Source organism: Salvelinus sp. IW2-2015, linkage group LG27 (genome assembly GCF_002910315.2).
Source record: "Salvelinus sp. IW2-2015 linkage group LG27, ASM291031v2, whole genome shotgun sequence".
Taxonomy (NCBI): Eukaryota; Metazoa; Chordata; class Actinopteri; order Salmoniformes; family Salmonidae; genus Salvelinus; species Salvelinus sp. IW2-2015.
Genome location: NC_036867.1, coordinates 16,560,616 through 16,584,253, shown reverse-complemented (window position 1 = coordinate 16,584,253; position 23,638 = coordinate 16,560,616). Strand labels below are relative to the sequence as shown.

At 46.1% G+C, this 23,638-nt stretch overlaps 1 protein-coding gene across 1 annotated transcript in view; it reads right to left on the bottom strand.

Annotated features, from left to right (window-relative positions):
• Positions 1-605: 605 nt before the first annotated feature.
• The window catches only part of malrd1 (MAM and LDL receptor class A domain containing 1), a 118,782-nt gene continuing 95,749 nt past the window's right edge, over positions 606-23,638 (bottom strand). The window contains exons 25-34 of the mRNA XM_070435448.1: positions 18,134-18,291; positions 14,804-15,005; positions 13,880-14,161; positions 13,425-13,550; positions 11,837-11,903; positions 5,499-5,596; positions 5,125-5,221; positions 4,786-4,846; positions 3,599-3,700; positions 606-3,513 (exon numbers count right to left, since the gene is read on the bottom strand). Of these exons, the coding sequence (XP_070291549.1) occupies positions 3,415-3,513; positions 3,599-3,700; positions 4,786-4,846; positions 5,125-5,221; positions 5,499-5,596; positions 11,837-11,903; positions 13,425-13,550; positions 13,880-14,161; positions 14,804-15,005; positions 18,134-18,291 (1,292 nt within the window). The 3' untranslated portion in view covers positions 606-3,414. The remainder of the gene's footprint in view (positions 3,514-3,598; positions 3,701-4,785; positions 4,847-5,124; positions 5,222-5,498; positions 5,597-11,836; positions 11,904-13,424; positions 13,551-13,879; positions 14,162-14,803; positions 15,006-18,133; positions 18,292-23,638) is intronic.

Sequence of the window (23,638 nt, the reverse complement as noted above, 5' to 3'; positions counted from 1 at the left end):
GGTTTCCCAATGCCACGCAAAGTAGGGTACCTATCGGTAGAAGGGTAAATAAATAAATAAGCAGACATTGAATATCCCTTTGAGCATGGTGAAGTTATTAATTACACTTTGGATGGTGTATCACTATACCCAGTCACTACAAAGATACAGGCGTCCTTCCTAACTGAGTTGCCGGAGAGGAAGGAACCCGCCCAAGGATTTCAACAGCAGGCCAATGGTGACTTTATAACAGTTACAGAGTTTAATTGCTGTGATAGGAGAAAGCTAAGGATGGATCAACACCATCGTAGTTACGCCACAATACTAACCAAACTGACAGAGTGAAAATAAGGAAGCCGGCACAGAATAAAAATATTCCAAAACATGCATCCTGTTTGAAACAAGGCACTAAAGTAATACTGCAAAAAAATGTGGTAAAGCAATGAACTTTTTGTCCTGAATACAAAGTGTTATGTTTGGGGCAAATCCAATACAACACATTACTGAGTACCACTATCCATATTGTCAAGCATAGTGGTGGCTGCATCATGGTATGGCTAACTTTGTAATCGTTATGGATTGGGGAGTTTTTCAGGATAAAAAAATGAACGGAATGGAGCTAAGCACAGGCAAAATCCTTGATCAAAACCTGGTTCAGTTTTCTTTCCACCAGACGCTGGGAGATGAATTCATCTTTCATCAAGACAATAAACCAAAACACAAGACCAAATATACACTGGAGTTGTTTACCAAGACGACAATGAATGTTCCTGAGTGGCCGAGTTAGTTTTGACTTAAATCCGCTTGAACATCTTTGGCAAGACCTGAAAATGGTTGTCTAGCAATGATCAACAACCAATTTCACAGAGCTTGAATCATGTTGAAAAGAATAACGGGAAAATGTTTGCTTGCCAACCTATTCCAGTCAGAATAGTTTTTGGTATTTGCTAGATGTTAGACATGATATTGTAATTTATTGTATGCATCTGGACCCTTCTGGACCCATATAGCAAGGCCAATGACAGCAGCTATTAAACAAAATAAAACAGAGCAAAACAACAGTTGGTTGGAGTACAGAAACCACAATCCCAAGGGCACAATGAGACAGAGAGAACGAGAAGGTAAGACTACAACATTGGTTTGGATCATCTGTATCATTTTATTACCAAACACGATGATCTCAGACTCATATGATTTCATTTACATTTGAAATGCAGTCAAATTGTAGTCAATATAAAGTTCAGAATGAAAGGATTATACTATAATTACATTTGATCTGTGCTTTAATAAGAGACATTATGCTGCATGACATGCCCAAGTTGGTAATACACACCACATGCACTGGAAGAGAGTCAACTTAAATCCAGTTCACACTGGTTGGAACGGTAAAACTAATGTGTGAGTTATGTTCCAGGTTAAATTAATATTGACTCTTACATGCACACTCATGGTTTCCCCTAATGTGGTCTAAAGAAGAAAATAGTATAAAGATTTCCATTAACATGACACCATGAAAAAAATATATGTCATTGTGAGCCAATAATAGACTGACAATTACTGCTAAGAGGACCCATAACCCCAAAGAGATCTTCATTTTCCATGCCATGGGATACAAAACAACCAGGTTGCAATGTAAAATCGTAATAGTGTATTGAATTCCATTTAAAGTGACAGCATGCTATTATATGTCTTGTCTTCTGCTCTCAGAACATGGACATTGCAAACAGTCACCAGATACACTTACCGTAACATTTCACTCAACAGCTGAGCTAAACTTCAACCTTGGCTATAGCCTGTCCTGTTTTTTTAGATAGTTACTCCTACCATGTACGTGTTTCCGAGAGCAGAAGACAAGGTTGAAGTTTAGCTATTGAGTGAAATGTTACGGTAAATGTATCTGGTGGCTGGTTCTTTGCTGATGATTCGGTCAATGTGACTCGTTTTAGGAAACTGGGCGTATGTCGCACGTCACTACTTCACAGGTGTATTTGGACGTAAACATATTTTTTTTAAATCAAAATTTATTTTTTTGCTAGAAATTCCTTCTGGAACATGTGGATTCTCATGTGCTTTCATAACAAACTTGTATCCATCCGTAAATGCGAATAAAATTGTTAAATTACGAGCCTAGTTGGTTTAGCCACGGAAAAAGACAGGAACCTTCCCGCTAGCCATGATTGGCTGAGAGAATGGATCGGCTGAACATGCCGGGAGATGAGTTTGGATTGGTCGGCCATGTAGCATGAGCTGCTCAGTATGTGTTCATAGTCCTTTCCACCGCGCCGTTTTTGAAAGATATAACGTTAGCCATCGAGAAGTACACAAGTTTTGCTACTTTTCTCAACAACATTGATGCCCTGAATTTATCAGGTGCTGTCGACAGATCAGTTGGACAAAGTGATGGGCTACTTTCTGCGCACGCCAGTCAGTGTGAACCGGAGTGACTTGACACAATACTGTCCAAACAAGACGTAGCTACAAACAAAACTGAGTTAAATGGTTCCAGTCTGCCGTGAAGCGTTCATCCATGTATACGGGAAAGAGTCTAGCTACATTTTCAGATATTATAAGTTTCTAATTTGGTCAGAAAGTCGTTTTCATTGCAAGTTAAAGCGTACTGTTAGCTGTACGTCTAGACAATAGTGACCCATCCACTTAGCTAGATGTGGCTGGGGGGTGGTTATATCATTTCTTTCACATGACCCATCAATTTAGACAAGTGTGTCGGGTAAGGGTCATCTAATAATTATACAATATTTTTATCTGGACACTTTCTGTTTTTTATACTGCTGATACGCAAGTAACCATTTCACTGTACTGTTTACACATTGTGTATCTTGTGCATATTACAAATAAATGTGTTTTTATTTGATATAGTGTGTGTTTACCAGAGATGGTAATGTGAAGAATAACATGACCTGCACCAGTCAGATTAGGATATAGGCCAAGGACTAGATAAAGTGTATTTTTATCTGGAGTTTTTTCTTATTGTAGGCTACTACTTTTACCACTTTTAGTCTTGAAACCTTTGGTTGTTTACTACACTACTCACTCTGTTAAGCACATGGCCTCATGTGTGCATCCTTAAAGAGATGGATGGGGCTAAGGCTTAAGAGGGTGTGAATGATGCTGAATGGGTGTAGACAAAGAAGAGCTCTCCAGGTGGTGTACCAAATTATTCAAGGGACGTTTTCTCAAAAGTGGGGTTACAAGTTTATCAACTTTCAAAGCAGAATTGCTTTTCCATGGTTCCTCAACTGCAGTATGCGATATACCATTTTCTAGCTCTGAGTCTCTACTTTTATCCAATGTAACAAACAATTTCAAATGTTGCTACATAAGACCGAATCGAGGTGGTTGGTCACAAATGTATACAGTAAAGTTGACATGAGTATTGGCTATGGCACAGTAGTGTATGTAGAGTATCTGTTGTTTTTATGCTTCAGAGCTACTGCAGTCAGCCCCATTGGCAGTGGAGGGGTACTGGTACAGAGGGTTTGGGAATGACAGTTTGGCATCTCTCCGGACTGGACCCTGCAGAACACACACACAGCATTACAATTTGACAGAGAGACAGTGAGACAGTTGGCAGACAGGTCAACAAGAGATGGAAGCCTACCTCCCACTCCGCGTCCCTCCTCCAGGGGTAGACACTGATGGGATGCCCAGGACCCTCCCTCGTCTTGGGGTTAAGTCTAGGGCAAGTTCCCAGACTGGGGAGCTGAAGGGAGAGAAATAGTGAGAGACAATAGAGGAACTACCTTTGTCTCTAATCACTCAACCCACACCTCTGACTTCTTTTTGTTTCTAAAGGTTGCTCTTTATACAGAGTGAGCTCATGATAAAATTTCCCATTGACATCAGTCATCCTCTTTTTCCTTGTCAAATAGGCTGTGTCTCAAATGCCAGTATTTCCTCTATAGTGCATCACTATTGACCAGGCCCATAGGGCTCTGATCAAAAGTAGTCCACTATATCGGGAATAGGGTGCCATTTGAGCGACAACCATACTCCTCTCTTGTCCACTTCTCTGTGGATAAGGTGAGTGTTGCTCGCAGTGTGAAGCCTGTGTGATTGAGGTACCCTCTGTGTTGTAGCCTGTTATAGTATGCACAACGGAGAGAGACTGATGAACCACACATACCTCTACCCGTCACAGCAGAAATCAACACCCTCCTGCGCACACACATGCACATGCACATACATACACACACGCACGGACGTAGAGAGACAAATGCACGCACGCCACCAGCACACACGCGTGCAACGTTGTGACCCCCGTCATCGACACTGTGACAGTGATGACTCTCACAATCACTCCCGCTTTTACTACCGCTCAATAACACACACACAAATATAAACACACTTCAGAAAATGACAGCCATCTCCTGAGTGAAATTGCTGTGATGGCATCTACTCCCCTGCAGGGTACGTTCTCAGTGTTGGTAGAGGAGAGAATGATTGCACACACACACACACACGCACACACACACACACACACACACCACACACAACACCACATCACAGCACACCACGCCTTTACACACACACGCTTTGACTACACACACACACACACACACACACACACACACACACACACACACACGCGTATCATTGAAGAAGCGGAGGTGTAGGGCTTTGCAGACATTCCACTGACCACAATTACAATCATGTCTGAGAAAGATGTCATCCACTCACACACAAACTAAATGAGTATCTAATGAATTCTAGATCATATGGTTTAAGAACGATACATTTTATATGGGAGCTTGATTGTCATTGAACAGAGAAAAGGGGTGTGCTAACCTCTGCCCTCCAATCAAAGGCTGGGTTGTCCATCACCTCAAAGTCCTTCAGGTCACGTTTGCTGTGGAAGCAGACAAAAATCGGATTCGTATTTTTCAGTAACAGTAATAATAATAACAGCAACAGCAGCAATAATGGGGCGTCAGGTAGCCTGGTGGTTATAGCGTTAGGCCAGTAACCGAAAGGTTGCTGGATCGAATCCCCGAGCTGACAAAGGTAAAAATCAAGACAGATCACACAGGTGTTTGATTGAAATCACAGTATTTTCCGACGTCATTCATGAAAGCAACGTCATAACCATCCCCTTTATCAACATTAACATCCTAACCCGTGACTTACTTCAAATAGTGTCTCTTTAGGAATACAAACAGGACACAGACAGCAATACCAAGAATCAGCAGGGTCAATCCAATGGCTATGCCAGCATACACAGTCTCTATGGGTGAGACAAATACATGGATTTACAATCAATAAACACCCCAGAGACTCACACAGTCTTACGGTACATATGGGGTTGCAACATTATGGTAAGTTTCCCAAAGTTCCCAGGTTATCCTGAAATCCTGGTTGGAGGATTCCTCTATATCCTGCTTATTCCCTCCTGATACCGGAAAACTTCCAACTGCGATTTAAGGAAAACCTTGGAATTTTCAGAAAGTTACCAGAATTGTGCAACCCTAAGTTCATATAATAATAGGGTATGTCCATATTACCTAGTCCAGGTTCCTCTGGCAGGGCCGTTGAGATTGAGGAAGAGGGAGAGGGCTTTGGTCTCACGTGGCAACGGTTTCCTGTCCAACCATCCTGGCACCTGGAAAGGGTTAATATTAAGGTGAAGGGAGAACCGGCCACCTCTTCCCTCCATTCTACTGGCCAGTCACTTGATAACAAGATGGATGGATTTGCTACAAATGGGACTATCGAAACTGGAATATTCTCTGCTTTTCTGAAACATGGCTCTCTGACAAGATACCCCCTATGGCTATCCAACTCGATGGATTCTCCATTCACCATGCCGACCAGACAGTGGAGTCGGGAAAATTGAGGGGGGGAGCTGCCTCTTCATCAACAACAACTGGTGTGCTGACTCGAGTGCGGTAGAAGTGAAATAGAAGTGACGACCCATTGTTCACCTGTCTTGGAATACCTGATGGTCAAATGCTGACCCTTTTACCACACGAGGGAGTTTTCAGCTGTTGTATACATTCCACTTTAGGACAAGACAAATAACAATCTGGCACTTAAGAAACTGTACTGGGCTATAACCATCCAGAGGCTGCTTTTCTGGTTGCCTGCGATTTTATTTCAGCATCATTAAGACATTTCCATCAACACTTCTCCCTTGCCACTAGGGGTGATACAGTCTAGAGCACTTTTTTCTATCCACAAGCAAGCACACAAGGCCCTCCCTCGGCCGCCGTTCGGCAAATCAGATCATGACTCCGTACTCTTGCTTCCTGTTTACAAGCAGAAGCTCAAACAGGAATTACCTGTGACTTGCATGGTTGAGAAATGGTCTCCAGAATCAGAGATTATGCTACAGGACTGCTTTGCTAGCGCTGATTGGAATATGTTTCGGGACTCTGCCGACAACATCGACAAGCTAACCACCTCCGCCACCGGCTTCATTAGGAAATGCATCGGCAACGTTGTCCCCGTAGGATAGGGCTACCACACACAGAGCTATCACGGACAACCCTGAGGCTACGGCTGAGGACAGGAACAAGTACAAGAAGTCCCACTGTGACCTCCACAAAGTCATCAAACGAGCAAAAGGACAATATAGGAATAAAATGGAATCATATTACACAGGCTCTGATGCGCGCCGCATGTGGCAGGGGCTACAGTCCATTTACGGATTACAACGATGCCTCTCTACCAGACGAGCTCAATGCATTTTATGCACGCTTTGACAACAACATCGTGCCGGGTGTGAGGGCCGTCACCAACCCAGAGGATTGGGTGATCTCGCTCTTCGAGGCTGATGTGAGTAGTCTTTAATCAGGTCAATACCCGCAAGGCCGCAGGGCCCCATGGTATTCCAGGGTGCGTTTTCAGAGCATGCGCAGAACAGCTGGTATATTCACAGTAATTTTCAACCTCTCCTGGTCCCAGTCTGTAATCTCCACATCTTTTAAGATTACCACTATCATCCCTGTTCCCAAGAACTCTAAGGCTTCATGCTATCTGTAATCGTGAAGTGCTTTGAGAGGCTGGTTATGGCACACATCAACTCCATCATCCCAGACACCCTAGACCCACTCCAATTTGCATACCGTCCCAACAGATCCATCGATGAAGCAATCTCAACTGCACTTCACACTGCCCTCACCCACCTAGATACGAGGAATACCTATGTGAGAATGCTGTTCATTGACTACAGCTCAGAGTTCAACACCATTGTCCCCTCCAAGCTTGTCACCAAGCTTAGGACACTGGGACTGAACACCTCCCTCTGCAACTGGATTCTGGGCTTCCTGATAGGCCGACCCCAGGTGGTAAGGGTAGGCAACATCACCTCCACCACGCTGACACTCAACACTGGGGTCCCACAGGGGTGTGTGCTTAGACCCCTCCTGTACTCTCTGTTCACCCACGGCTCCAACACCGTCATCAAGTTTGGTGACGACACGACGGTGGTAGGCCTGATCACCGGCGACCATGAGACAGCCTACAGGGAGGAGGTCAAGTTCCTCCGTGTCCAAATCCCTAAGAGCTTAAAATAGTCCACACACGCGCGCAGTCGTGAATAAGGCGCGACAGCATCTCTTCCTCCTTAGGAGGTTGAAAAGGTTAGGCATGGGCCCTCAAATCCTCAAAAAGTTATACAGCTGTACCATTGAGAGCACCTTGACTGACTGCATCACTGCTTGGTATGGCAATAGGACCGCCCTCGATCGCCTGGCACTAGAGGGTGGTGTGGACAGCCCAGTACATCTCCCTGCCATCCAAGACCTCTATATCAGGCGGTGTGAAAGGAAGGCCCGGAAAATCATTAAAGACTCCAACCACCCAAGCCATAGACTGTTCTCGCCGTTTCCCCAAGGCAAGCGGTACCAGTGCATCAAGTCTGACACCAACAGGCTCCTGAACAGCTTCTATCCCCATGCCATAAGACTGCTAAATAGCTAATAAAAGGGCTACAAGGACTATCTGAGTTGACCTTTTGTATTTTATTCTCTCTGCATACTCACAGGGTCACACACACTACGCACACTGCTACTCCAACACACACACAAACACTCCCTCCATCACTTGCTCACACACACACACATAATATGTACATACATTAATACTGACTCTACACATACCGACTCACATACAATCATCATATACGCTACTGCTACTGTTTATCATATACGCTGACGTCTAGTCACCTTACCCCTATACATATTTACCTCTATCGCTCCAGTATCCCTGCACATTGGAAATATGGTACTGGAACTGATCCTGTATACAGCGTTCTTCTTCTTTTTATATATTTTTGGTTTTACCTCGTTATTTTTAGTGTTACGTTGTTATTGATGACTGCATTGTTGGGGTTAGAGCTTTCAAGCACGGCATTTCACTGTACTTGTGCAGGTGGCATTGAAACTTAAGCACAAACCTCACACTGAATGTCCACACTGAATGAGCGAACAAAGGCTTGGAAGAAAGTAAAGGAGGTGCAACCTCCTCAACGGAAAACAATGTCCCTCTTATGTGGAGAATCCTACATGGACAGTACCAGTCGACGGAACAAGGAGCTTCATTCAGACACCTCAGTTGAGTGATTAGGGTGCCTCTCCATGGCACTGCCGTTGAGAAAACAACCCATTTATTCAGGACTTCTCTTCCAAGTCCACATCTGCTTAATACCATGGCTAGTTTTCGGGGTAGAAATGTGCCGCCGTGGGATTTTTCTAATGCAAAACAAACATTCCTGGACGAAACATACGGCTTGCATTAAGCTGTGTTATATTCTCATTCCGAAGGGTCTCTTTGCATATTGTGTGGCAGGCTGGCCAGGACTGTAGGCTGGGCTCTGGTCCAGCTTCTCGGAGGATCCTGCCCAGAGGACCAACATGACCTGCTAAGTCTGAACCTCTGACTCCCTGACATATATAGGCCCCAGGCACCACTACATGCTCGGGTCTCTGACTCCATATTAAAGCCTGCCGTGGCACAGCACTGCACAGTCTGTCACATAATCATGAAAGAGAGAGTGAGAGAAGGAGAGAAATGGGAAAGGGGCAGCAAGAGATTGAGCAAGGGAGGGAGGATGAGAAACAGGAAAGAGGAGAGCAAAGAGAGAGAAAGGTGAGGGAGGGAGAGAGAGAGGGGAAAGGGGGGTGAGGGAAATAGACAGTATTTTTACTGCCAAACACCAGTGAAATATCACCTCCCCAGAGTTTGGCCGATTTAAAAAATGTGGAACCATTTGCATCTCAATGTGACATTCACATAGCATTGTGGGAAAAGACACATAATATATTCCAGTCAGTCATGTGGCTTTGGAGTGCAGATACCAGGATGAATGTGAAATGCCAGGTAGTAGTCAACATTAAAGAGAGAGTTCACCCAAATTACAGTAGTCAGGTAAACAAAGTCAGGTGAGCAAAACCATGGATTGCTGTCTTATCTTGTCCATGTATTGCTTACAGGTTAAGGAATTTAGTCATTTGGGTGAACTTTCCCTTTTATGTTGACATCAGCAGGTAGCTATAGTAAGTATATTGCCTAATGTTTAGACTAGGCGTCCTATCGAATGCAGAATATTTTATGGAAGATTTCACAGCGGTTAACTACCACTTGTCTTGCATGTCGTCAACTCTTTCCCTTTAATATCTCAAGTTCTAGTTCCTTAGCTCCTTAGCCCAGTATGTGGTTTGTGTAAGATAAAAAATGTGTGTGTGTGTGTGTGTGTGTGTGTGTGTGTGTGTGTGTGTGTGTGTGTGTGTGTGTGTGTGTGTGTGTGTGTGTGTGTGTGTGTGGGGTGGGCGACCACAAAGAGTTGGAGTTGAACTCTATCCACACGGGGTCACGCTAGCCTCCCTAAATCCAACGGATTAATCTAATGTGAAGGTCTTACGCGCTCTTCCCTCAAGACAATTTGCGGTGGGGGAACGTTCAAATATTGACCAGCGAGTGTCCATTGCAAAATCCCTCTGGGAACGTTCTGGGAACGCTGCGCTTGTCCGTGGCGGATAAATGAGCAGTGAGCCCCCTTCTAAAATCTGTCTGGGATAAACCAAGATTCCCCCATGGTCCGCCGAGCGTGTCTTTTCCAGGGTTGGAAACAAGACTGATGGGATTTCCATGTTTTGAGGCAGAGAGAGAGAGAGCTAGAGAGAGAGAGCTAGAGAGAGATATATATATATACACTGCTCAAAAAAATAAAGGGAACACTAACATAACACATCCTAGATCTGAATGAATGAAATATTCTTATTAAATACTTTTTTCTTTACATAGTTGAATGTGCTGACAACAAAATCACACAAAATCTAATTTATGGAAATCAAATTTATCAACCCATGGAGGTCTGGATTTGGAGTCACACTCAAAATTAAAGTGGAAAACCACACTACAGGCTGATCCAACTTTGATGTAATGTCCTTAAAACAAGTCAAAATGAGGCTCAGTAGTGTGTGTGGCCTCCACGTGCCTGTATGACCTCCCTCCACCGCCTGGGCATGCTCCTGATGAGGTGGCGGATGGTCTCCTGAGGGATCTCCTCCCAGACCTGGACTAAAGCACCCGCCACATGAGGTCTAGCATTGTCTTGCATTAGGAGGAACCCAGGGCCAACCGCACCAGCATATGGTCTCACAAGGGGTCTGAGGATCTCATCTCTGTACCTAATGGCAGTCAGGCTACCTCTGGCGAGCACATGGAGGGCTGTGCGGCCCCCCAAAGAAATACCACCCCACACCATGACTGACCCACCGCCAAACCGGTCATGCTGGAGGATGTTACAGGCAGCAGAACGTTCTCCACGGCGTCTCCAGACTCTGTCACGTCTGTCACATGTGCTCAGTGTGAACCTGCTTTCATCTGTGAAGAGCACAGGGCGCCAGTGGCGAATTTGCCAATCTTGGTGTTCTCTGGCAAATGCCAAACGTCCTGCACGGTATTGGGCTGTAAGCACAACCCCCACCTGTGGACGTCGGGCCCTCATACCACCCTCATGGAGTCTGTTTCTGACCGTTTGAGCAGACACATGCACATTTGTGGCCTGCTGGAGGTCATTTTGCAGGGCTCTGGCAGTGCTCCTCCTGCTCCTCCTTGCACAAAGGCGGAGGTAGCGGTCCTGCTGCTGGGTTGTTGCCCTCCTACGGCCTCCTCCACGTCTCCTGATGTACTGGCCTGTCTCCTGATAGCGCCTCCATGCTCTGGACACTACGCTGACAGACACAGCAAACCTTCTTGCCACAGCTCGCATTGATGTGCCATCCTGAATGAGCTGCACTACCTGAGCCACTTGTGTGAGTTGTAGACTCCGTCTCATGCTACCACTAGAGTGAAAGCACCGCCAGCATTCAAAAGTGACCAAAACATCAGCCAGGAAGCATAGGAACTGAGAAGTGGTCTGTGGTCACCACCTGCAGAACCACTCCTTTATTGGGGGTGTCTTGCTAATTGCCTATAATTTCCACCTGTTGTCTATTCCATTTGCACAACAGCATGTGACATTTATTGTCAATCAGTGTTGCATCCTAAGTGGACAGTTTGATTTCACAGAAGTGTGATTGACTTGGAGTTACATTGTGTTGTTTAAGTGTTCCCTTTATTTTTTTGAGCAGTGTATATATAGAGAGAGAGCGAGAGATAGAGAGAGAGAGAGAGAGCTAGAGAGAGCGATAGAGAGAGAGAGAGAGCTAGAGAGAAAGAGAGAGCTAGAGAAAGAGAGAGAGAGAGAGAGATCTGTAGCGAGAAGGTGTCAGAAGAGAAAATAAAAATAGAAAGCATCCACTGTATATCATATGTGTGGCAGGGGGGTTGTGTGTAGTGAGTGTGTGCATGTGTGTGTGTGTCCATGTGAATGCATGTTTGCTGTACTCATACTCACATGCACATTGGCCCATGCCTCTCCACATGGCACTCTCCATGATGCAGACAGTATCTCGGAGGGCATTCTGCAACGAAGCCAAACATGTGTTTCAACAACACGCCTCTGTCATCGTACAGAGCCAGTTGAGACCAGGGCAACGTCCCAAATCACACCCCATTCCCTTTGTAGTGCACTACTTTTGATGGGCCCTGGTCAACATAGTGCACTACATTAGGGTGCCATTTGGGGTGCATTTCCAACTCTTTTGGTGTAAACGATTCTCCCAATCTCCTCTCAGCCCCCCTTCTCTCCGTCTCTTGACACCACCTGTTAATCATGTCCACACCTAGGAAGTGGGAAATATGATCCACGCATCCACAATGTTTCTCTGACATCACGACATGCCTGGCAGAGAGACAGGGAATTGCCTACGGAGAGCAAAGTGGAAAAACCTCTTTAGGGAGAGTGTCAACATGTTACAGGTTTCTCCTGGACCTCTTCCTTCACAACTGCTTTTGTCGCTACATTTCTCTCTTTCTTCCCTTACAGGAACAACACATGGTTTCACATGTGGGAACGTGTTATTGGAACACTTCTCGAGTTCACTTTTTTTCCCTGAAGCGATGCTCTCCTCTCTCTCTCTCTCTCTGTGTCTCTCTCCTCACTTTCGTCTCAACAGCATTGCTTATCTGGATTGTTCAAGTGTTGGAAATGATATCGCAGACCTGAATCCACTTAATCCTCCAATCACTGTACGGAGCGATTTGTCCAATCCCTAATCGTGTAACTCCAGGGTTGCATTTCAGGTGGATTCCAACCAAATGGGCGGTTCCGTTTGGTTTAATTTCTCGAAGGCAACGGAAAAGCTGAGGTTTTGAAGAGTGGTTTTGGCACTGCACAGAATGACCTATGAGGTGTGCTTTGAAGGCAGAATTGCTGTAGTTGAGAATGTCATTACAGCCAAAGTTGGCACATTTGAGAGCCACAAATGGAACAGAGTAAAGATGGGAAAATAATAATACATTGGAAATTCAAAGACGGACCTTTACAGTGGGAGCCAGGAGATAACTTTATTAATCCCTTTTACGGTTGCAAAATTCCGGTAACTTTCTCAAAATTCCCAGGTTTTCCAGAAATCCTAGTTGGAGGATCTCCTAAATCTGGGAATTTTCAATTTGAGAAAACCTGGGAATTTTAMWAKAMTRKCRGSKKCCCCCCCCCCCCCCCRCRCCKAGTCCCCCCTTCCCAACACCCTCCACCCTGACAGACCATGTAACATAAGAAAAAGGGAGACAATATGAAAGACTGTTCAAGTCTAAGCAGTCTAACTTGGAGGAAAGACGAAGATAGAGTATGGGTGTGAGAGAGAGAGAGACAAAGAGAGAGAGGGAGACATAGAGGGTGTGAGAGAGAGAAAGAGAGAGGGTGTGAGAGAGAGAGGGTGTGAGAGAGAGAAGGTGTGAGAGAGAGAAGGTGTGAGAGCGAGAGAGTGTGAGAGAGTGTGATAGAGAGAGAGAGAGAGAGAGAGAGAGAGAGAGAGAGAGAGAGAGAGAGAGAGAGAGAGAGAGAGAGAGGACAAAGTATAGTAGAAGCAGTCAAACGTTACCATGGCAGCTGGACTCGTCAGAGTCAAAGGGTAGACAGTCAACGATCTGGTCACAACGCTTCTGGAGCGGGACACAACTGGACGAACTCTCACACACCAGAGACCCCAACGCACACTGCTGGAGAGCTGGGGAGGAAGAGGGAGATAGAGGACCGAGAGATCAGTCAGCTCTGTTCTCAATCACTTTCAATGTATTATTCAACACATTAGTGCTAAGAGAAGAGGAGCGTTCACACTGGTTTAAATGAAAAGATTTCATCATCCATAATCATGTACAACTGAGTATGAGTGTGAAGGTGAGGCTGTGAAAACACTTATGGATTCTAACTGTAAATGTCATGTTCTGACACTGTATTTTTCTTATGTAATTACAGGGTAACGACACACATGTGCGCGCACACACACACACACACACACACAATCCCCCCTCAACACACAGAGTCAAGGACCCTTACGGCAGCTGTATTCATCCTCTCCATAGGGGCAGTCAGAGACTCCATCGCATCGTAGTAGGGAGGGGAGACAGGTGTTGTTTAAACACTGGTACTGGTCAGGGTGTGGACAGTGGTCCTGGGGAGGCAGGGTGCCTGGGACAAGGCTGGGACACTGCTCCTCATCTGACTGGTCACCACAGTCCTCCTCCCCATCACACCTCCAGGACAGAGGGACACACTGGAAGGAGTGGACACACTGGAACTGACCCGCGCCACAGGTCAGAGGCTCTGGAGTCACAGGACCTGTGGGAAGACACACATGGGAGTTGATGTTGTCTTTAATGGTCCAACTATTACACATGAACAAACACAACAATGCTAATGTTCTCTATGATCTTCATGGTCTGCGTCCCAAATGGCACCTTATTACCCCTAGGGCATGTAGGGCTTTGGTCAAAAGTAGTGCCCAAAAAGGGGTGCCATTTCAGCTGCATCCCATGTGAGAGGTGACTGTATACAGCTGAGGAGAAGAAGCGGATGAAGCTACAGTAGCTAGAGGAGGGAAGGGGAGGGAGGGGTGTGTGAAAACAACACAATACAAAATGTAATTGCTTTTCTCCCCCATTGCTCTCTCCTCTCCCCCAGCGGCAAACCCAGACTCCACAGTGAATTTATACAGGCCCGCAGGCCAACAGGCTTCATTAGTTCCCTACACTACTCTACTCTTCCCCTGGCACAATGGAACCCGTTTATTGTGAGAGAGGGAGGGAGGCAGGGAAGAGGAGAGAGAGATGTGCACATCAGAGGAAATGGCAGGAATGTAGGGTGTCAAGACGGGTAAAGGAAAGGAAAGGAGCAGAGGGAGGAGGAGAGGGAAAATATAATCGAGGAGTGAAATGGGGGAGGGAGAGCGAGAGAACACGACAAAGAGAAGAGAACTCTCACCCCCCACCACACACTGAGTGGTAAAGGAGATGTCATCCAGGGCGATGTCCGTCCACACGTCACCCCCCACCTCTGCCTGGAAGGTCACTCTGAAGGGAGTTGTGTTGGACAGGATCACACTTGCGTAGGACCACCGGTCGCCATGGTTACCACTGGCGGCCCACATTAACAGGCGGGCTCCGCTTGAGCCGACGGTGTAGACCTGAGAGACACGCCAGTGAGATTACAGCACTATAAATGTCACTTAGCTGTGGCTTAACAAGGGACACACACACTTATTGTAACAACCACAGAGTGTGGAGGACAGGGATCCATGGCTACAGTTAAGTTATTTATTTTTTGTAAATATTTATAGTACCTGTCAAAAGTTATTGAAGGGTTTTTCTTTATTTTTACTATTTTCTACATTGTAGAATAATAGTGAAGACATCAAAACTGTGAAATAACACATGAAATAATGTAGTAAACATAAGTGTTAAACAAATCAAAATATATTTTAGGTTTTAGATTCTTCAAAGTAGCCATCCTTTGCCTTGACAGTGTTGCACACTCTTGGCCTTCTCTCAACCAGCTTCACCTGGAACGCTTTTCCAACAGTCTTGAAGGAGTTCCCACATATGCTGAGCACTTGTTGGCTGCTTTTCCTTTACTCAGTGGTCCAACCCATTCCAAACCATCTCAAATGGGTTGAGGTTGGATGATTGTGGAGGCCAGGTCATCTGATGCAACACTTCATCACTCTACTTCTTGGTCAAATAGCCCTTACACAGCCTGGAGGTGTGTTGGGTCATTGTCCTGTTGAAAAACAAATGATAATCCCACTAAGCGCAAACCCGATGGCAAATCGCTGCAGAATGCTGTTGTAGCCATGCTGGTTAAGTATGCCTTGAATTCTAAATAAATCACAGACAGCGTCAACAGTAAACCATCCTCACACCATCACACCTCCTCCATGCTTCATGGTGGGAACTACACATTCGGAGATCATCCGTTCACCTACTCTGTGTCTCACAAAGACACAGTGGTTGGAACCAAAAATCGAAAATTTGGACTCATCAGACAAAAGGACAGTGCATGTCAGAGCAAAAACCAAGCTATGAGGTCAAAGGAATTGTCTGTAGAGCTCCAAGATAGGAATGTGTCGAGGCACAGATCTGGGGAAGGGCAACAAAAAATGTCTGCAACATTGAAGGTCCCCAAGAACACAGTGGCCTCCATCATTTTTAAATGGAAGAAGTTTGGAACCACCAAGACTCTTCCTAGAGCTGGCCGCCCGGCCAAACTGAGCAATCGGAGGAGAAGGGCCTTGGTCAGGGAGGTGACCAAGAACCCGATGGTCACTCTGACAGAGGTCCAGTGTTCCTCTGTGGAGATGGAAGAACCTTCCAGAAGTACAACCATCTCTGCAACACTTCACCAATCAGGCCTTTATGGTACAGCACCCAGACGGAAGCCACTCCTCAGTAAAAAGGCACATGACAGCCCACTTTGAGTTTGCCAAAAGACACCTAAAGGACTCTCAGACCAGGAGAAACAAGATTATCTGGTCTGATGAAACCAAGATTGAACTCTTTGGCCTGAATGCCAAGCATTACGTGTGGAGGAAACCTGACACCATCCCTACGGTGAAGCATGGTGGTGGCAGCATCATGCTGTGGGGATGTTTTTCAGCAGCAGGGACTGGGAGACTAGTCAGGATCGAGGAAAAGATGAACCGAGCAAAGTACAGAGAGATCCTTGATGAAAACATGCTCCTGAGTGCTCAGGACCTCAGACTGAAGCGAAGGTTCACCTTCCAACAGGACAGCGACCCTAAGCACACAGCCAAGACAACGCAAGAGTGGCTTCGGGACAAGTCTCTGAATGTTCTTGTGCGGCCAAGCCAGAGCCAGGACTTGAACCCGATCGAACATCTCTGGAGAGACCTGAAAATAGGTGTGCAGCAACTCTCCCCATCCAACCTGACAGAGCTTGAGAGAATCTGCAGAGAAGAATGGGAGAAACTCCCCAAATACAGGTGTGCCAAGCTTGTAGCGTCATACCCAAGAAGACTCGAGGCTCTAAACGCTGCCAAAGGTGCTTCAACAAAGTTTTGAGTAAAGGGTCTGAATGCATATGTAAATGTGATTTCTAAAAACCTGGTTTTGCTTTGTAATTATGGGGTATTGTGTGTAGATTGATGAGGGAAAAAACTGTCAATTTTAGAATAAGGCTGTAAGGTAACAAAATGTGCAAAAAGGCAAGGGGTCTGAATACTTTCTGAATGCACTGTATTTACCATATATTTTAACTGTGCTGTGATCTTTCATAATAGTTCTGAACCATTCTCATAGTTTCTACAGATTGTAAATTAAAGATATTTGCTCAGGGTATTATTATATTATTGATCGATTGACTATGACTTTTTAAATAACCCATTCCTGAACATCAAAAACAAGCTACATATGGACTGTACCAAAACAAATGATCTAATAATGCTGTCTCTGCAGCAAAATCTGCAGAGCTGGGATGGTTGTATCCCCTATCAGTCCGTCTGTCCATCCGTCTATCTATCTATCTATAAATAACATTCCATTGGTTGCAAGAATACGTTTTGAATCCTGCATCGTTTTGTGTATCAGTTTATAAACCATGTGCCATTGAATCGGTACATTGAAAATCTCTTCCCAACTATTTTGAAATCTATATGGCACAGCTGTCAATTTTTTGATCCTTAAATTAATCTGGTATACTCTTTTTATTCATCACAATTTTCTTTAACCAATTTTGGTCTTTAATGCAGGGCCTTACTTTCTCCCCGTTCCACTTGCCTCTTCCATTTTTTTCATAAAAATTAGTTGGTTATAATTTTGAGTAGAGCAGACATTTCCATATATTTTTGTTAGCTGCATGTGTGACATAACACCACCAGTCCTATTTATTATATAATTTATAAAGATTATAAAAAATATAAAAAATTATTCAAAATATATATATATTTTTTTTATCAATTAGCATATTTGAGTTTAACCATAATATTTTTTGTAATATTTGTTCTATCTTTTCTGGTGGATTAAACTGATTTTGCAACAAACTTCAGTTTTATCCAGTGGAAAAGACAGAACAAATATTACAACAAAATGATTTATTAGGGCATGACTTAAAGGGCAAATTCAGGTTATTACTACTTAATGTTAGATGGTTGTTCAGCCTGAAAGGAGTCTTTAGGAAAGGAGAATCGGTAGTCCATGGTTCGGTTTTCCTAAAACAGCTAGCTACATAACAAAGGAAGTTATGTGGGAACCATCTATGTAAAATACTGAACTACCTTTAATTAAGCTTTCCTCCTACCTTTAACGTCCCCATCCTGTCTGATCCATGCATGTAGAACCAGAATCGTAGGTGACATAGGCCAATACTGGCTGGGAATGGGTTCCGCGTCGTAACCTTGGCGATGTCACCTTCTCTCTCTGTGGCAGAGTGCACATACAGAAACTTCCCTTCTCCACCTGTGGATCATGGAGAGAAATATGGAACCACATACGTCTCTAGCCATATCTCCAGTAGTGAGTCAAATCAAATGTGTTTGGAGACTAGCTATGCTTACAGGTTCAAACTTAGACCCAGAATATTTCCTGATAAAGTCAGGACTTAGACACATCTGTCTATCGCCTCCTTTGAATTCCATGCTGTCACAGTTACCAGCCCTTTCAAGCTTAACATCCTTATCATTTATCGCCCTCCAGGTTCCCTTGGAGAGTTCATCAATGAGCTTGACGCCCTGATAAGTTCCTTTCCTGAGGATGGCTCACCTCTCACAGTTCTGGGTGACTTTAACCTCCCCACGTCTACCTTTGACTCATTCCTCTCTGCCTCCTTCTTTCCACTCCTTCTCCTCTTTTGACCTCACCCTCTCACCTTCCCCCCACTCACAAGGCAGGCAATACGCTTGACCTCATCTTTACTAGATGCTGTTCTCCACTAATCTCATTGCAACTCCCTCCAAGTCTCTGACCACTACCTTGTATCCTTTTCCCTCTCGCTCTCATCCAACACTTCCACACTGCCCCTACTCGGATGGTATCGCGCCGTCCCAACCTTCGCTCTCTCTCCCCGCTACTCTCTCCTCTCCATCCTATCATCTCTTCCCTCTGCTCAAACCTTCTCCAACCTATCTCCTGATTCTGCCTCCTCAACCCCCTCTCCTCCCTTTCTGCATCCTTTGACTCTCTATGTCCCTATCCTCAGGCCGGCTCGGTCCTCCCCTCCTGCTCCGTGGCTCGACGACTCATTGCGAGCTCACAGAACAGGGCTCCGGGCAGCCGAGCGGAGAATGGGAGAAAACTCGCCTCCTGCGGACCTGGCATCCTTCACTCCTCCTCTCTACTATTCTCCTCTTCTGTCTCTGCTGCTAAAGCCAATTTCTACCACTCTAAACTCCAAGCATCTGCCTCTAACCCTAGGAAGCTCTTTGCACCTTCTCTCCTCCTTGAATCCTCCTCCCTCCTCACCCCCTCCTCCCTCTCTGCTGATGACTTCGTCAACCATTTTGAAAAGAAGGTCGGACGACATCCGATCCTCGTTTGCTAAGTCAAACGACACCGCTGTTCTGCTCACACTGCCCTACCCTGTGCTTTGACCTCTTTCCCCCTCTCTCTCCAAATGAAATCTCGCGTCTTGTGACGGCCGGCCGCCCAACAACCTGCCCACTTGACCCTATCCCCTCCTCTCTTCTCCAGACCATTTCCGGAGATTCTCCCTTACCTCACCTCGCTATCAACTCATCCTTGACCGCTGCTACGTCCCTTCCATCTTTCAAGAGAGCGAGGTTGCACCCCTTCTGAAAAAACCTACACTCGATCCCTCCGATGTCAACAACTACAGACCAGTATCCCCTTTCTTTTCCTCCAAACTCTTGAACGTGCCGTCCTTGGCCAGCTCTCCTGCTATCTCTCTCAGAATGACCTTCTTGATCCAAATCAGTCAGGTTTCAAGACTAGTCATTCAACTGAGACTGCTCTTCTCTGTGTCACGGAGGCGCTCCGCACTGCTAAAGCTAACTCTCTCTCCTCTGCTCTCATCCTCTAGACCTATCGGCTGCCTTTGATACTGTGAACCATCAGATCCTCCTTCCACCCTCTCCGAGCTGGGCATCTCCGGCGCAGGCCCACGCTTGGATTGCGTCCTACCTGACAGGTCGCTCCTACCAGGTGGCGTGGCGAGAATCTGTCTCCGCACCACGTGCTCTCACCACTGGTGTCCCCCAGGGCTCTGTTCTAGGCCCTCTCCTATTCTCGCTATACACCAAGTCACTTGCTCTGTCATATCCTCACATGGTCTCTCCTATCATTGCTATGCAGACGACACACAATTAATCTTCTCCTTTCCCCCCTCTGATAACCAGGTGGTGAATCGCATCTCTGCATGTCTGGCAGACATATCAGTGTGGATGACGGATCACCACCTCAAGCTGAACCTCGGCAAGACGGAGCTGCCTCCTCCGCGGGAAGGACTGCCCGTTCCATGATCTCGCCATCACGGTGACAACTCCATTGTGTCCTCCTCCCAGAGTGCTAAGAACCTTGGCGTGATCCTGGACAACACCCTGTCGTTCTCAACTAACATCAAGGCGGTGACCCGTCCTGTAGGTTCATGCTCTACAAACATTCGCAGAGTACGACCCTGCCTCACGCAGGAAGCGGCGCAGGTCCTAATCCAGGCACTTGTCATCTCCCGTCTGGATTACTGCAACTCACTGTTGGCTGAGCTCCTGCCTGTGCATTAAACCCCTACAACTCATCCAGAACGCCGCAGCCCGTCTGGTGTTCAACTTTCCCAAGTTCTCTCACGTCACCCCGCTCCTCCGCTCTCTCCACTGGCTTCCAGTTGAAGCTCGCATCCGCTACAAGACCATGGTGCTTGCCTACGGAGCTGTGAGGGGAACGGCACCTCCGTACCTTCAGGCTCTGATCAGGCCTACACCCAAACAAGGGCACTGCGTTCATCCACCTCTGGCCTGCTCGCCTCCCTACCTCTGAGGAAGTACAGTTCCCGCTCAGCCAGTCAAAACTGTTCGCTGCTCTGGCCCCCAATGGTGGAACAAATTCCTCACGACGCCAGGTCAGCGGAGTCAATCACCACCTTCCGAGACACCTGAAACCCCACCTCTTTAAGGAATACCTAGGATAGGATAAAGTAATCCTTCTAACCCCCCCCCCTTAAAAGAGTTAGATGCACTATTGTAAAGTGGTTGTTCCACTGGATATCATAAGGTGAATGCACCAATTTGTAGTCGCTCTGGATAAGAGCGTCTGCTAAATGACTTAAATGTAAATGTAATGTAATGTAAAGTCATAAGACAACTCTCTGCCCTAAATGTGAACAGTATCGGACCACCCAAAACAACTGGAAGTCAAAGAACATTTTGTGAAGACGGTGTTACTGTCTAAAGCCTGTTTCCTGCAGACATGCGTTGCTGGAGTGTTCTTCTGATCTGCTTCTATTTAGTCTCTCAGACTGAGACTGAGAGGCCACTGAGGCGACGCCAGAACTAAGTGGGAGTTTTCCACATGAGCTAGAGGGGATTTGGATCGTCTCAATGCGTGGTGAGTCCCACACCACAAATATCCCACCCGAATACTGTATTTCCCTGGAGAATCTTCTAGAATCTTCAAAGTTCTTTATTCCTCATTTCGGTCTCTTTCATTCTAGGAAAGAGCTGTGTGCTGTTTTTATTGTCTTCTAAACTTTTAATCAGCTTTTAAATGCAACGGTTAATCAGCTAATGCATGACTAGGGGATGCATGTCCTCTCCACCCCTACCATTCTGATGGTGGAACTAAGAGAGGTCCACCACTCACTGTGTGTTACCCATTTTCTTTGTGTGATGTTCTGCATTCTCTCTATTCTCTATTGTAGAGTATCTAAGCTGTGTGTGTGTGTGGTGTGTGTGTGTGTGTGTGTGTGTGGTGTGTGTTGTGTGTGTGGTGTGTGTGTGTGTGTGTGTGTGTGTGTGTGTGTGTGTGTGTGTGTGTGTGTGTCTGTGTCTGTGTTGTGTCTGTGTGTGTCTGTGTGTGTCTGTGTGTGTCTGTGTGTGTCTGTGTGTCTGTCTGTGTGTGTGTCGTGTGTGTGTGTGTGGTGTGTGTGTGTGCTGTGTCTGTGTCTGTCTGTGTCTGTGTGTGTGTGTGTGTGGTGTGTGTGTGTGTGTGTGTGTGTGTGTGGTGTGTGTGTGTGTGTGTGTCTGTGTGTGTGTGTGTGTGTGTGTGTGTTGTGTGTGTGTGTGTCTGTGTCTGTGTCTGTGTCTGTGTCTGTGTCTGTGTCTGTGTGTGTCTGTGTCTGTGTGTGTGTGTGTGTGTGTGTGTGTGTGTGTGTGTGTGTCTGTGTGTCTGTGTCTGTGTCTGTGTCTGTGTCTGTGTCTGTGTCTGTGTGTGTGGTGTGTGTGTGTGTGTGTGTGTGTGTGTGTGTGTGTGTGGTGTGTGTGTGTGTGTGTTGCCTGACTGTGTGTATGTGATACAGCTGGCTAGGCCATTGATCTGCCTCCCCAGTGAGATCATAAGGTCAGCCTGTGCCACAGAGCCTGGTGTCCACATTCATCTCCACGATCAATGAGTTGGGTGGCCAGTCACTATGAGCTACGTCCCAAATGGCAACCTACAATCGTTGTTATAGTGGAACACATTCATCCAGAATGTATAGCATTTTGTGTCCATACACTATTCCCTATATAGTGCACTACCTTAGTTTGTGGCCACAATATGCTATACATTCTGGATGAATGTGTTCCACTATAACAACGATTGTCCTTGTAGAGTTCATGGGTCGACGTGTTGTGATGTAATGCATCATTGGATGGTGTAAAGGTTGGCTTTCTACTTGGTGTGTGTGACCCAGCACACATAATCACACACAGACAGGCATAGAAATCTCAGGCACGCACGCAGCACGCACGCACGCACGCACGCACGCACCGACGCACGCACGCACGCACGCACGCACGCACGCACGCACGCACGCACGCACGCACAGCACGCACGCACGCACGCACGCACGCACGCACGCACGCACGCACGCACGCACGCACGCACGCACGCCCGCAGCGCACACACACACACAACACACACCACACACACACACACACACACACACACACACACACACACCACACACACACACACACACACACACAACACACACACACACACTCTTCCAGGCTAACAACTAGCCTGGGCAGCCGTGTTTTTTTTTAACAGTACACAATCCAAACAGCTGTAAATACCCCTTTAGATTCCTAATAAACGGAAGAATGCCTGAATTTCCGGTGCGGAAATCCTCTCATTGCCACAGGAACATTGTCAATCTGCTCCAATGCTTTGGGAGCGTCTTAAAACCAGCCACAGAAGATTGCATTCTGTGTGGTATACAGAACTAATAAGTAATGGACTCCCTGAACTCAGGCAGAATGATACTCCATGGCTGTGTCCCAAATAGCACCCTGTTCCCTTTTGTAGTGCACTACTTGGACCAGGGAAAATAGGGTCCTGGTCAAAAGTAGAGCACTATATATGGAATAGGGTGGGACGCATTTGGGACGCATCCCACTACTGTAGTGGTATAGAACCCAGAGTTTTCCCTGGACATGTGATCTGTTAGTTACAGCCTATTTGTCCTCTTCAGGTCATTTGGTCCGGAACAACTCAAGTTATATGCTATTCTACCTGTTCAGACCATGTGCACTCAGAACAAATGCTGGGTTGCATGCATTGGGGACATTAGTTGGGTTGTTTTCTTTGGGTTGTTCATGCCGGGTTGTTGAGATATGACCCTTCTGTTCAGATCAGAAAACTAAAGGTGTGGCTT